Genomic DNA, 12,676 nt, shown 5'->3' on the forward strand with positions numbered 1-12,676 from the left:
GAAGTGCCGAGTGGATGATTCATCTCGGCCGCCTCCGGAGGTCCCCAGCATCAAAGATGCCAGTCTTCAATCAATTCGATTTACACCATGTGATACCAAGAAACGGCTGAAGGCACTGGATATTGCAAAAGCTATGAGCCCTGACTACATTCCGGCAATAGTACTGAAGACTTGTGCTCCAGAACTTACCTCACCTCTAGCCAAGCTGTTTCAGTGCAGCTACAACACTGGCATCTACCTGGCAATGTAGAAAATTGCCCGGGTATGTCCTGTACACGAAAAGCGGGTCAAATCCAACCTGGCCAATTATCACCCGGGCCACACTGCTCCTGATCTCTTTACAGCCTCGGTTCAAACATGGAAAAAAGAGCTGAACTCCAGAGGTGAGGTGAGAGAGACTACCCTTGACATCAAGGCAGCATTTGACCGAGTGTGGCATCAAGGAACCCTAGCAAAATTGGAGTCGATGGGAATCGGGGAAAACTCTCTGCTTGGAGTCATACCTAACACAAAAGAAGGTAGTTGTGATTATTGGAGGTCAGTCATCTCAGCTCCAGGACATCACTGCAGGAGTGTCCTTGGCCCAACCATTTTCAGCTGCTTCATTAATTACCTTCCTTCCATCATAAGGTCAGAAGTGGGGATGTTCACTGACGATTGCACAATGTTCAGCACCATTCATGACTCCTCAGATACTGAAGCAGTCCATGTTCAAATGCAGCAAGACCTGGACAATATCCAGGCTTGGGCTGACAAGTGGCAAGTAACTTGCCTGGATGAGTGCAGCTCCAACAACACTCAAGAAGCTTCAACACCATCCAAGCCAAAGCAGCCTGCTTGATTGGCACCCCGTCCACAAACATTCACTCCTTCCACCACCAATGCACAGCAGCAGCAGTGTGTACTGTCTGCAAGTTGCACTGTAGAAACTCACCAATGTTTCTTAGACAGCACCTTCCAAACCCACGACAACTACCACCTAGAAGGACAAGGGCAGCAGACACATGGGAACACCACCACCTGGAAGTTCCCTTCGAAGCCACTCACCAATCCTGACTTGGAAATATATCGCTGTTCCTTCACTGTTGCGTGGTCAAAATCCTGGAACTCCTTCCCTAACAGCACTGATGGTGTACCTACGCCACATGGACTGCAGCGGTTCAAGAAGGTGGCTCCCCACCATCTTCTCAAGGACAACTAGGGATAGGCAATAAGTGCTGGCCTAGCCAGTGACACCCACATCCCATGAGCGAGTAAAAACATCATCTTAACTGAATGGCAGGCTTGAAGGGCTGAATGACCACCTGTCCCTAAGTTTGCCATTTACTTTCAAAGCATAGTGAGAACTGATCGTTCCAGCAGAACTTCTACATCCCTTGTGTATAAATTTGTTTTGCTGGCCACTTTTCATGGCTTGGCTGAGCTCATGGGTTGGGAATTGTGATAAGCGTATATGTATAAAATATATAACATATGCAGCTGCGAAACCTATGAAGGATGATCCTGATTGTTGTAACAGCTTAACTCATTATCCAAGCAGGAACAGCTTGTAGTGGCAGAGATGATGTTTTCAGACTTTTTATTCAAGGGAATGATAATAATGCACTAACTCATGACGCCAACCGGAAAGGCATCAGGAACAGTTGCGCATGTGTGCTCGGTCTGCACTACAGCTGCTGGGGCATACCAACTGGCCTTGACGTTTTTCCATTTGGGTAGCAGGCATAACAGTGATTTAAAAATATTTAAGAGGGGTCACTTGTGGAGCTGTCATTCGACCCAGTGTCACTCCTCCTGCTTTATTAAAAGGCTGTGTTTATTTGAACAAGTGAATAAGTTTGACAGATGCGTGGCTTTCCTACACAAGCTGGCTAGCTCAAGTTAGTGAGAATGAGATTCTTAATCCCAGAGCCATGGTTTCAAGCCCCAAGTTGGGTGATGTTTATTTTTCTTAATTTTTTAAACGGGCTGCTAGGGAAAAATATCCACCTGTCACTAACAGACATCTTGCGTTCACTCATGGGATAACTATTTGAAAATCAGTATTGCTTTATTTAATAAATTGCAAGCCTTTACCTGAAAAAACTCTCCATCATAAATAGAGCTGCAAAATATGTTGTAAGGGAGACAATTATAAGACACCAACTTGCAAAGAAATGCATAATTCAGCGACAGAAAGTAGAGCTGTTCTTAAAAGCATCTCTCACTTAAACAGTCACAGGCCGACACTGACGCTGCATTTATGCTTGTGCAGGATTTGCTTCCCCTAGTTTGCTAACAGTACAATAGCATTGAATTTGAAGGTAAATGTACGAGATTAAGGTGAAAGTTGCCCTTTTACATTTGCAGAAAACTAACACTTTGTTACATGTTGGAATGAAGAGCAAGAAGGTTTCAGTGAAGCGCAATGCAAACTGGAGGAACACCTCATCTTCCGATTAGGCACCTTACAGCCTTCCTGCCTTAACATTGAGTCATAAAGGTCTAGGGAAAAATATCCACCGTCACTAACAGACATCTTGCGTTTACTCCTGGGATAACTATTTGAAAAGCAGTATTGCTTTATTTAATAAATTGCAAACCTTTGGGATAGGGTTTCTTTTTGACATGTTCACCACAAAGATCACAGGGAAACAGTGCAACAACAACTAGACTTCCCACACTAAAGGTCGATGAGGTTCCTCACAAAGGCCGTTCGGCCCATCGAGTCTGTGCCAGTCAAACAAGTACCTAACTATTCTAATCCCATTTTCCAGCACTAGGCCCATATCCTTATATGCCATGGCATCGCAAATGCACATCCAAATACTACTTATATGAGGGTTTCTGCCTCCACTACCCTTTCAGGCAGCGAGTTCCAGATTCCCACCACCCTCTGGGTGAAAAAATTCTTCCTCACATCCCCTCCAAACCTCCTGCCCCTTACCTTAAATCTATGCCCCCTGGTTATTGATCCCTCCACCAAGGGGAAAAGTTCTTTCCTGTCTACCCTATCTATGCCTCTCGTGATTGCGCTGTATAAAATTATGTCCCCCCTCAATCTCCTCTGCTCCAGGGAAAATAACCCTAGTCTATCCAATCTCTCCTCAACTATAACTCTCCTGGTAAATCTCCTCTGCATGCTCTCTAGTGCAATCACGTCCTTCCTATAATGCGGATTCCAGAACTGCACGCAATACTCTAGCTATGGCCAACTAGTGTTTTATACATTTCAACTTAACCTCCCTGCTCTTATATTCTATGCCTCGGCTAATAAAGGCAAGTATCCCATAATCACCTTATCTACCTGTCCCGCCACCTTAAGGGGCCGGTGTACATGCACACTGAGGTCCCTCTGATCCTCGATACTTCCAGGGTCCTACCATTCATCGTGTATTCCTGTGCCTTGTTTGTCCTGCCCAAGTGCATCACCTCACACTTATCCGGATTAAATTCCATTTGCCACTGATCAGCCCATCTGACCAGACCATCTATATCCTCCTGTAATCCAAGGCTATCCTCCCGACTATTTGCCACCCCACCAATTTTCGTGTCGTCCGCGAACTTACTGATCAACCCTCCTACATTCAAGTCTAAATAATTGATATGTGCCACAAACAGCAAAGGACCCAACACTGATCCCTGTGGAACCCCACTGGACACAGGCATCCAGTCACAAAAACACCCCTCGACCATCACCCTCTGCTTCCTGCCACTCAGCTAATTCTGGATCCAATTTGCCAAACTGCCTTGGATCCCATGGGCTCTTACCTTCATTATCAGTCACCCATGCGGGACCTTATCAAAAGACTTGCTGAAGTCCAAGTGGACTACGTCAAATGCATTGCCCTCATCTACACACCTGGCCACCTCTTAGAAAAATTCAATCAGTTTGGTCAGACATGACCTCCCCTTAACAAAACCATGCTGACTGTCCTTGATTAATCCCTGCCCTTCCAAGTGTAGATTAATTCTGTCCCTCAGAATTGCTTCCAATAGTTTCCCCACCACTGAGGTGAGACTGACTGGCCTGCAGTTCCCTGATTTATCCCTTCCTCCCTTCTTGAATAATGGCACCACATTGGCTGTCCTCCAGTCCTGGCACCTCTCCTGTGGCCAGAGAGGTATTGAACATTATTGCCAGCGCCCCTGCTATCTCCTCCCTTGCCTCACTCAACAGCCTGGGATACATTTCATCCGAGCCTGGAGGTTTATCTAATTTTAAGCCTGCCAGACCACTTAGAACCACCTCCCTTTCTATGCTTAATTCTTTAATTAAATCACAGTCCTTCTGCTTGATTTCCATACCCACGTTGTCCCTCTCACTTGTGAACACCGACGCAAAGTATTCATTTAGAACCCTACCCATGTCTTCTGGCTCCACAAACAAATTACCACTATGGTCCTTAATGGGCCCTACTCTTTCCCTAGTTATCCTCTTACTCTTAATGTACTTGTAAAATAACTTTGTATTTTCCTTTATTTTACCTGCCAATGTTTTTTCATACCCCCTTTTTGCTCTCCTAATTTCCTTTTTTAAGTTTCCCCCCTACACATTCTGTATTCCTCTAGGCCTTCCACTGTTTTGAGCCCTCGGTATCTGCCATAAGCCTCCCTTTTTCTCTTTATCCAATCCTAGATATCCCTCAACATCCAGGGTTCCCTGGATTTGTTGGTCCCACCCCTTGTCTTTACTGGAATATGTTGGCCCTGTACTCTCCTTATTTTCTTCTTGAATGAGTCCCACTGCTCTGACGCAGATTTACCTAATAGTAGCCGGTCCCAGTCCACTCTGGCCAAATCGTATCTGATCTTATTCAAATCGGCCTTCCCCCAATTTAGAATTCTGATTTCTGGTGCATCCTTGTCCTTTTCCATTACAACCTTGAATCTAACGGAGTTATGCTCACTATCTGCAAAATGCTCCCCCACTGATACCTCTACCACTTGCCCAGCTTCATTCCCTAAAATTAAGTCCAGGACCGCCCCCTCTCTTGTAGGACCTTCTCGGTACTGGCTTATAAAGCTCTCCTGGATGCATTTTAAGAATTCTGCTCCCTCAAAACCTATCACATAATGACTAACCCAGTTAATGTTGGGGAAGTTGAAATCCTCCACTATTACTACCCTATTATTTTTACACTTCTCTGAAATTTGCCTACATATCTGCTCTTCAAATTCTCTGCAACTGTTTGGGGGCTGTAGTCCATTCCCAGCAATGTGATCGCTCCTTTTTTGCTTTTCAGTTCCAACTATATGGCTTAGTTTGAGGAGCCTTCTAAGATGTCATCCCTCCTTACTGCTGTAATTGATTCCTTGATCAATATTGCGATATCCCCTCCTCTTTTACCTCCTTCCCTGTTTCGCCTGAAGACCCTATATCCTGGAATATTGATTTGCCAATCCTGCCCCCTTCTCAAACATGTCTGTGTGTCAGCAATGACATCATACTTCCATGTGTTAATTTGTGCCCTCAAATCACCTGCCTTATTGTCAAACTCCTTGCATTAAAATAAATAACATCCAACCATGCCATACCCCCTTGAGCCTTAACTTAATTTCTATGCCTTCCAGACTCACTTGCTCTCTCTTCTAATGTTAGCTGTGCATCTCCCCCTGCTGAACCTCCTCTCAGGATCCCATCCCCTTGCCAAGTTTGTTTAAAACCTCCCCAACAGCAGTAGCAAACCTCCCCGCAAGGATGTTGGTCCTATTCCGGTTCAGGTGCAACCCATCTGCCTTGTACAGGTCCCACCGCCCCCAGAAACGGTCCCAATGTCCCAGAAATCTAAAGCGCTCCTTCCTGCACCATCTCTTCAGCCACGCATTCATTTGGACTAACCTCCCATTTCTATACTCACAAGTGCATGGCACCGAAAGTAATCCAGAGATTACTGCCTTTGAGGTGCTGTTTTTTAGTCTGTTTCCTAGCTCCCTAAATTTTGCTTGCAGGACCTCATCCCTCTTTCTACCTACGTTGTTGGTACCAATATGTACGACAAAATCTGTTTGCCCTCCCCCTTTAGAATGCTTTGCAGCCGTTCAGTGACATCCTTGAACCTGGCACTAGGGAGGCAAATACCATCCTGGAGTCATTTCTACAGCCACAGAAACGCCTGTCTGTTTCCCTTACTTTGGAGTCTCCTACCACTATTGCTCTTCCCCTCTTTTTCCTCCCCCCCCCCCCCCCGCCACCCCACCCCCGTGCAGCTGAGCCACTCAGTGCCATGAGTGTGGCTGCACACCCCAGAGGAACCATCACTCTCACTGTTTTCCAACACAGAAAAACGGCTCTCGAGCAAATTGCACCCAGGAATTTCTTGACTACCTGCCTGACTCCTTTCTTCTGACTGATGGTCACCCATTCCCTCTCTCTCTGCACTTCCGTAAGCTGTGTGGTCACCATGTCTAAAATCATGCTATCCACGAAACACTCAGCCTCGTGGATGCATCTCAGTGCCTCCAGCTGCCGCTCAAGCTCCGAAACTCGGAGCTCAAGCCGCTGCAGCTGGTGGGACTTCCTGCACACGTGGTTGACCAGTGTGCAAGGAGCATCTAGGACTTCCCACATGTTGTAGGCAGTACATAACACAGGACTGAGCTGCCCTGTCATGCCTCTAGTTAAAAATAAACCCTTAATTTAAGTTAAATACAGTAAAAAAAAAAGTTAAATTATTTATGTACTTTAAATAAAAAACTAGAACCCTTACCTTTCCTTAGCTTAATCTATTTTAAACCAGAGAAAAGCACTTACCCACTACTCACCAATCAGCTTTCACCTTTGTGCTGACATCACTTTTTGAAGCTTCCCCGCACTTGCGCTGGTTCTGATCTCTCCACCGCTCTCTCTCGCTGTCTTGTGATGTCACTCTTGTTACTTTCAACACAAACTGACTGCAGGACACTCTTCCCAGACTGCTTCACCATGATGCTGACTGCAGGACACTCCTCCCAGACTGCTTCACTGCGATGCTGATTGCAGGACACTCTTCCCAGACTGCTTCACTGTGATGCTGACTGCAGGACACTCTTCCCCTATTGAATTGAATTGAGTTCAACAACTACAGACCTTGAACTCTATCCTCCATCCTCACCCCTTTTTTAATCCTTTTTTTCAATATTCATTTTTATTTTTTAATTTTTATCCACTTATTTTTATTTTTATTTATTTTCAGTTTTATTCATCCCCACCTTTTATCTTATTTTCAATCTTTTTTCCCACCACCGTCCCCTCCCCTACTCCACCCCACCACCACAAGGTCACTTGTTCATGTTGTTCTTTCCAGACTGCTTACCCTTGTCCTGCTATTACCACGTTCTGCTTCTTGACCTTAATGCCACCATCAGCACCTCCTTTAGCCAGTATCACTACCATTAACACCCCTTTGTCCTTTTGTTCATGACATCTTCGTGAACCTCTCCTTTGCCCCACCTATTGCTGGCCTTCTATCCAGCTTCACCTGTTCAATCCCCTTAAACAGAATAAATTTCATCACATTTTTACTCCTCTTTAGCTCTGAAGAAGAGTCATACGGACTCGAAATGTTAACTCTGTTTTTCTCTCCATAGATGCTGTTAGACCTGCTGAGTTTTTCCAGCATTTTCTGTTTTTGTTTAAGGTATTGATTTTGTTGTTTTACGATGATCAGTTAACATTTTTGCTCCTTCTCCCCTCAGGGATAAATGTGCTGGGTAATGAAAGTGTTAGTTACTACAATGTTATCTCTGATGTAACCTTCAATGTAGCCAGATTACATACAGTTCAAGTCTGTCTCTCTGCCAACAAGGCATGTTTTCTTCATGTCTGGGATTCATGTTATTTAAACCATATTTCCTCCATTCTAAAGATGGTTGTAAATCTTTCGGTTACTTGAAAAAAGGAATAACTTTCACTGCATGCTGATGCAATTTTAGGTCTTCAGCGATTTCTGACTAACTATAGTTAGTAAACTGGTTATGTCTCAGTTAGTGAGCTGGTTATGTCTATATTTACCATAATCATACATCTTTTAGCCTACACTATCAATGAGCCAACGATACCTTGATGAATAAAGAGTCAAGAATGAAACTGAAACTCCAGAGAAAGGCATATGCTAAGTACGTAACACAATAAAGGTGAAAATGAAAACTGATAATATAAGTTAGGGTTAAGGATAATGAGTTACGAAGGTAGAAAAATAACAATTAGGAAAGCAAAGCAGACCAACATTATTCGAAATATTCGATTATCAGGAATATAAAAAGAACTAGCAAAGTATTCTGCAGACGTATAAATAGAAGAAGAAAAATTAGGATAGGGATAGGGTCACTAAGGGATGCACAAGTTAAACTTGCAGGCAATGACAGTGAACTGGGAGTTTAATTTAGTTGAGTAGTTTAGTTTGCCTCAGGATTTACCAGAATTGAAAAGCTGGGATGTTATGTTAAACTTGTCTCAAACTTTGATTAGTTCCAATTTGAATATTCTGTACAGTTTTGGCCTCCATTATATAAAAAGAAAGACTTACATTTATATGGGACTGTTCATGACTATCAGACGCCTGAAAGCACTTTACAGCGAATGAAGTACTTTTTGAAGTGTAGTCACTATTGTAATGTGTAGAAAATGTAGCAGCTGATTTGCATTCAGCAAACTCCCACAGACAATGATGTGATAATGACTAGATAACGTGATGACAATTGAGGGATATATATTGGCCAGGACACCAGGGATAACTCCCCTGCTGTTGTTTGAAATATGCCATGATCTTTTACATACACCCAAGCAGGCAAATGGGGCTTTGGTTTAATGTCTCATCCAAAAGATGGCACCTCCAACAGTCAAGTGCCCCCTCAGCATTGCACTGGAGCCTCAACCTTGATTTCTGTACTCAAGCCCCAGAGTGGGACTTGAACCTGGAACCTTGTGATTCAGAGGTAAGAGTGCTTCCGACTGAGCCACGGCTGACGCACAAAAAGGGTATAGAGGCCCTGGAGAAAATGTAAAGAAAGATTTATAAGGATGATACTAAAACTGAAAGGTTATAAATATCAGGAAAAATTGACCAGTTTATGAGAGGGAAGCCTGAGGAGTGGCCTAAAAATAATGATCGGCTGGCTGAGAGATGTTCCCACTTGTTGGGGGTTCAAAAACAAGGGGCCTTAAATACAAGATGGCCTCTGTTAAATCTAATTCAGTAAAAAAAATCAATTTGCTGAAAGGACTGTTCTGTAACATGACAACTTCAATACATTCCATAAACAAAAAATCTAATTGGCAGTTCTCAAAAGCTTGTCCAATGTTTATTTCAACAGAGACAGTAATTCTGGAGAACGAGGAGTTTGGATTTTCCAAATTGGTAGCTCTTCTAACCATACCGTCGTGCCTGCCAGTGTAAGCACATTCCATGTCGATGATTCCGTTCTGGATACGTTTACTACTGCTGCAACTATCGACCACCAAAGGAATTCCTATCTGGATGTAACTGAGAATGGGTCTGATCCAGAATATGATCCTCCTGAAGAAAAAGACAAGGTTGGCACCCTGGAGGATGCTGTAGTCTACAGGGTATCTTCACAGCAGAATGTGGAAGTTCCAGAAGAACCTCGCTATGTCGAGCAGGTTCCGGTTCTCTCACGTATCGAAGCCAAGCCAGTCCAGTTCCAACATCCACAGTTTCCCCAGCACAGAGTTGAATTGTTGGACACAGAGTTGGATGTGACTGGAAATGGTATGGTGACTTGTTGATAAGAGTACTTAGTAAATTGTTACAAAATGTTTTCAAGGTTTAGTACTAGATCACTAATTAGGTGAGTTCACGCGGTCCATTGTCATTAGTTTGTAAAATAACCTGGCAAGTTTTGGTGAGGAAGAGATACACTGAGTTGCAAATTACCACAAATTGCTAAACGATTTGCATCACTCCGCCACTATCTTTGCTAAAAACAAAAAAAGGACTTTCTTGTCATGAGCCTGGCCACTGTATTTTCTTTATTCTTCCATTGGATGTTGGCATCGCTGGCAAGGCCAGTATTTGTTGCCCACCCTTATTTGCCCTTGAACTAAATGGCTTGCTAAGCCATTTCAGAAGGTAGTTAAGAGTCAACCACATTGCTGTGGGTTTGGAGTCACATGTAGGCCAGACCAGGTAAAGATGGCAGATTTCCTTCCTTAAAGGGCATTTGTAAAAATCCATCTGGTTCACTAGAATTGATGATAGTTTTCATGGTCACCATCACTGAGGTAGCTTTCAATTCGCGATTTATTGATTGAATTTGAATACCACCAGCTGCCATGGTTGGAATTAAACCCATGCCCCAGAGCATAAGCCTGGGCCTTTTAATTACCAGTCCAGTGAGATTACCACTATGCACCATCTCCCCATGAAAATATCATGTAAATGTTGAATCTGCCTTGTCATATGAATGAATCTTGTTTTAACCATTTGGATCTGGAAATTCATGTCATAATGACCTTTTTAATCATGTGGTTTATGGGGCTGACATGAAACTCAACCTCTCTGGCCCAGAAAGGTCATAATAAAACCGCGGACTCTCACTCCTTCAGGTAGTAAATTATTCCTCATGGGATTTTAATTATAAAATATTACCTAATAAAATCTTGTTTTTCCTTTCTGTCTCCCCTCTGTATCTAATCTTTCCCCCTCATTTTTTCTCTTTCTGTATCTAATTTGACACTAATTCACCCAATTTACTTCTCGGTTGTTTCTCTGTTTCTATCCTTGTCCTTAAATTTAGTTGGTTAAGGAGGTACCTACTATTGGTCCTGGCATTTATGAAGTCCCAGCTGCCCATTTCCCTTGCCTCAATGTTACCGGTTCATACTTTGAAACAAGCTATTGCGCAAAAATACAATGATATGAAGGCTGAGGAAAAGAAATCCAATTTATGGTGTGCTTTTTAACTCCAGCAAATTCTGGACCTTTACTTGTAAACCTGATCAGTGGATGTGCTATTTGATCTAAGGCCAGTAATGTGTGCATATATTGTGGTTCGTCATTTTAACCAGATGCAAACCTGAATATGAAAAAGGCCACTGGTGTGATTTTAGAAACCTGAACGTACATTTATTTTCTTGATTTTCCTTGAATCCTACTTTTGCCCTTTTCCATTTCTAAACTGTAACTTGATTTTCTTTCTGAAATTTAGACCTTCCATTCGCTCGTTATTTTCATGTTTCTTTTGCCAGCTGGTTTTCTTTTTTCCCTTCTTCCCTGGATGTTCCCTGCTGGAAAATGGTTCTATCAAGGGAGTGCACCCTGTTGAACCTCACCCAAATGACTGAGTTCTAAAAAAAGTATAGGCATTGCTGGCAAGACCACCATCCTTAGTTGCCCTGGATAAGATCGTAGTGAGCTGTCCTTCTTGAGTTGTATAAGTACTCCCATGGTGTTGTTAGGGAGGGAGTTCCAGGATTTTGCCCAGAATTAGTGAAGAAATGGTGATATATTCACAAGCCAGGGTGGTGTTTGACTTGGAGGGTGGTGATGTTCCCATTCACCTCCTGCCCTTGTGATTCTAGGCGTTAGAGGCTGCAGGTTTGTGAGGTGCTGTCAAAGAAGTCTTGGCTAGTTGCAGCAGTGCATCTTGTCGATGGTACACACTGCAGCTATGGTGTGCGGGCTGCCAAACAAGTGGCTTGCTTTATCCTGGATGGTATCCAGCTTTGGTAAGTGGAGAATCACACTCCTGGCTTGTAACTTGGGGATGGAGAGACTCTGGGTTGTCATGATATGAACCGTTCAATGAGTCACAGAATGCCCAGCCTCTGACCTGCTGGAGCAGCCATAATATTTATGTGGCTTGATGAGTTGAATCTCTGGTCACTGTTGACTCCCCAGCTGCACCTCGCCCCGCCGCTGGTTTCAGTTTTGCATCAGAACCTTTCCATCCCCTGTATCAGGGTGACTGCTGATGCCTTAACATTAACATTCTCATCCTTGTATTCAAATCTCTCCGTGGCCTCTCCCATCCCTGTCTCTGTAAATTCCAGATGTCCTCTCAGACCTCTGTGCTCTTCAGTTCTGGCCTTTTGTGCAGCCCAGATTTTATTTTTGCCCCATTATTGGTGGCCGTGCCTTCAGCTGCCTCGACCTTAAGCTCTGAAATTTCCTCCCTAAATCTCCTACATCTTCACTATCCTTGTAAGATACCTCTTAAAACCTACCTTTGGCTGCCTGTTCCAATACCTCCTTATGTAGTTTGGTGTCAAATTTTGACTGATTATGCTGTTGTGAAGCACTTTGGGAGGTTTATTGTGTTAAATGTGCTATATAAATTAAAATTGTTCTTCCATGTGGCTGTCCAGTACACACACTCCCTTAGAGATGTCAGCCCCATGTGGTATTTTAGAATGCATTTATAAAATAATTCCACTTTAGTAGAAGATTTGGCTTTGCTATTCCACAGTGTGGAGTGTGTCAATGGTGTAGTTCCAGGTGGCCTTCTGGATCTACTTGTTGTAAGAATCCACTCAGTGTAATGTTTTGTATAACCAACAGCTTCAGGCCCTGCTCTCCTTTCCTGGAACACACAAGAACAAGAGAATTAGGAGCAGGAGAAGACCATTCGACCCATCAAGCCTGCTCTGTGATTCGATAAGATTATGGCTGATCAGATTGTGGCCCCTATGACCTTTAACTCCCTTGTCGATCAGGAATCTATCTAACTCAGCCTTGAGTAAATCCAGTGCCCTTGC

General features: G+C 43.5%; 1 protein-coding gene across 1 annotated transcript in view; it reads left to right on the plus strand.

Moving 5' to 3' along the window:
* Positions 1 to 12,676, plus strand: part of nid1a (nidogen 1a) — a 107,394-nt gene that overhangs the window by 12,133 nt on the left and 82,585 nt on the right. The window contains exon 4 of the mRNA XM_041188060.1: positions 9,274 to 9,689. Coding sequence (XP_041043994.1) covers positions 9,274 to 9,689 — 416 coding nt within the window. The remainder of the gene's footprint in view (positions 1 to 9,273; positions 9,690 to 12,676) is intronic.

Source organism: Carcharodon carcharias, chromosome 5 (assembly GCF_017639515.1).
Source record: "Carcharodon carcharias isolate sCarCar2 chromosome 5, sCarCar2.pri, whole genome shotgun sequence".
Taxonomy (NCBI): domain Eukaryota; kingdom Metazoa; phylum Chordata; class Chondrichthyes; order Lamniformes; family Lamnidae; genus Carcharodon; species Carcharodon carcharias.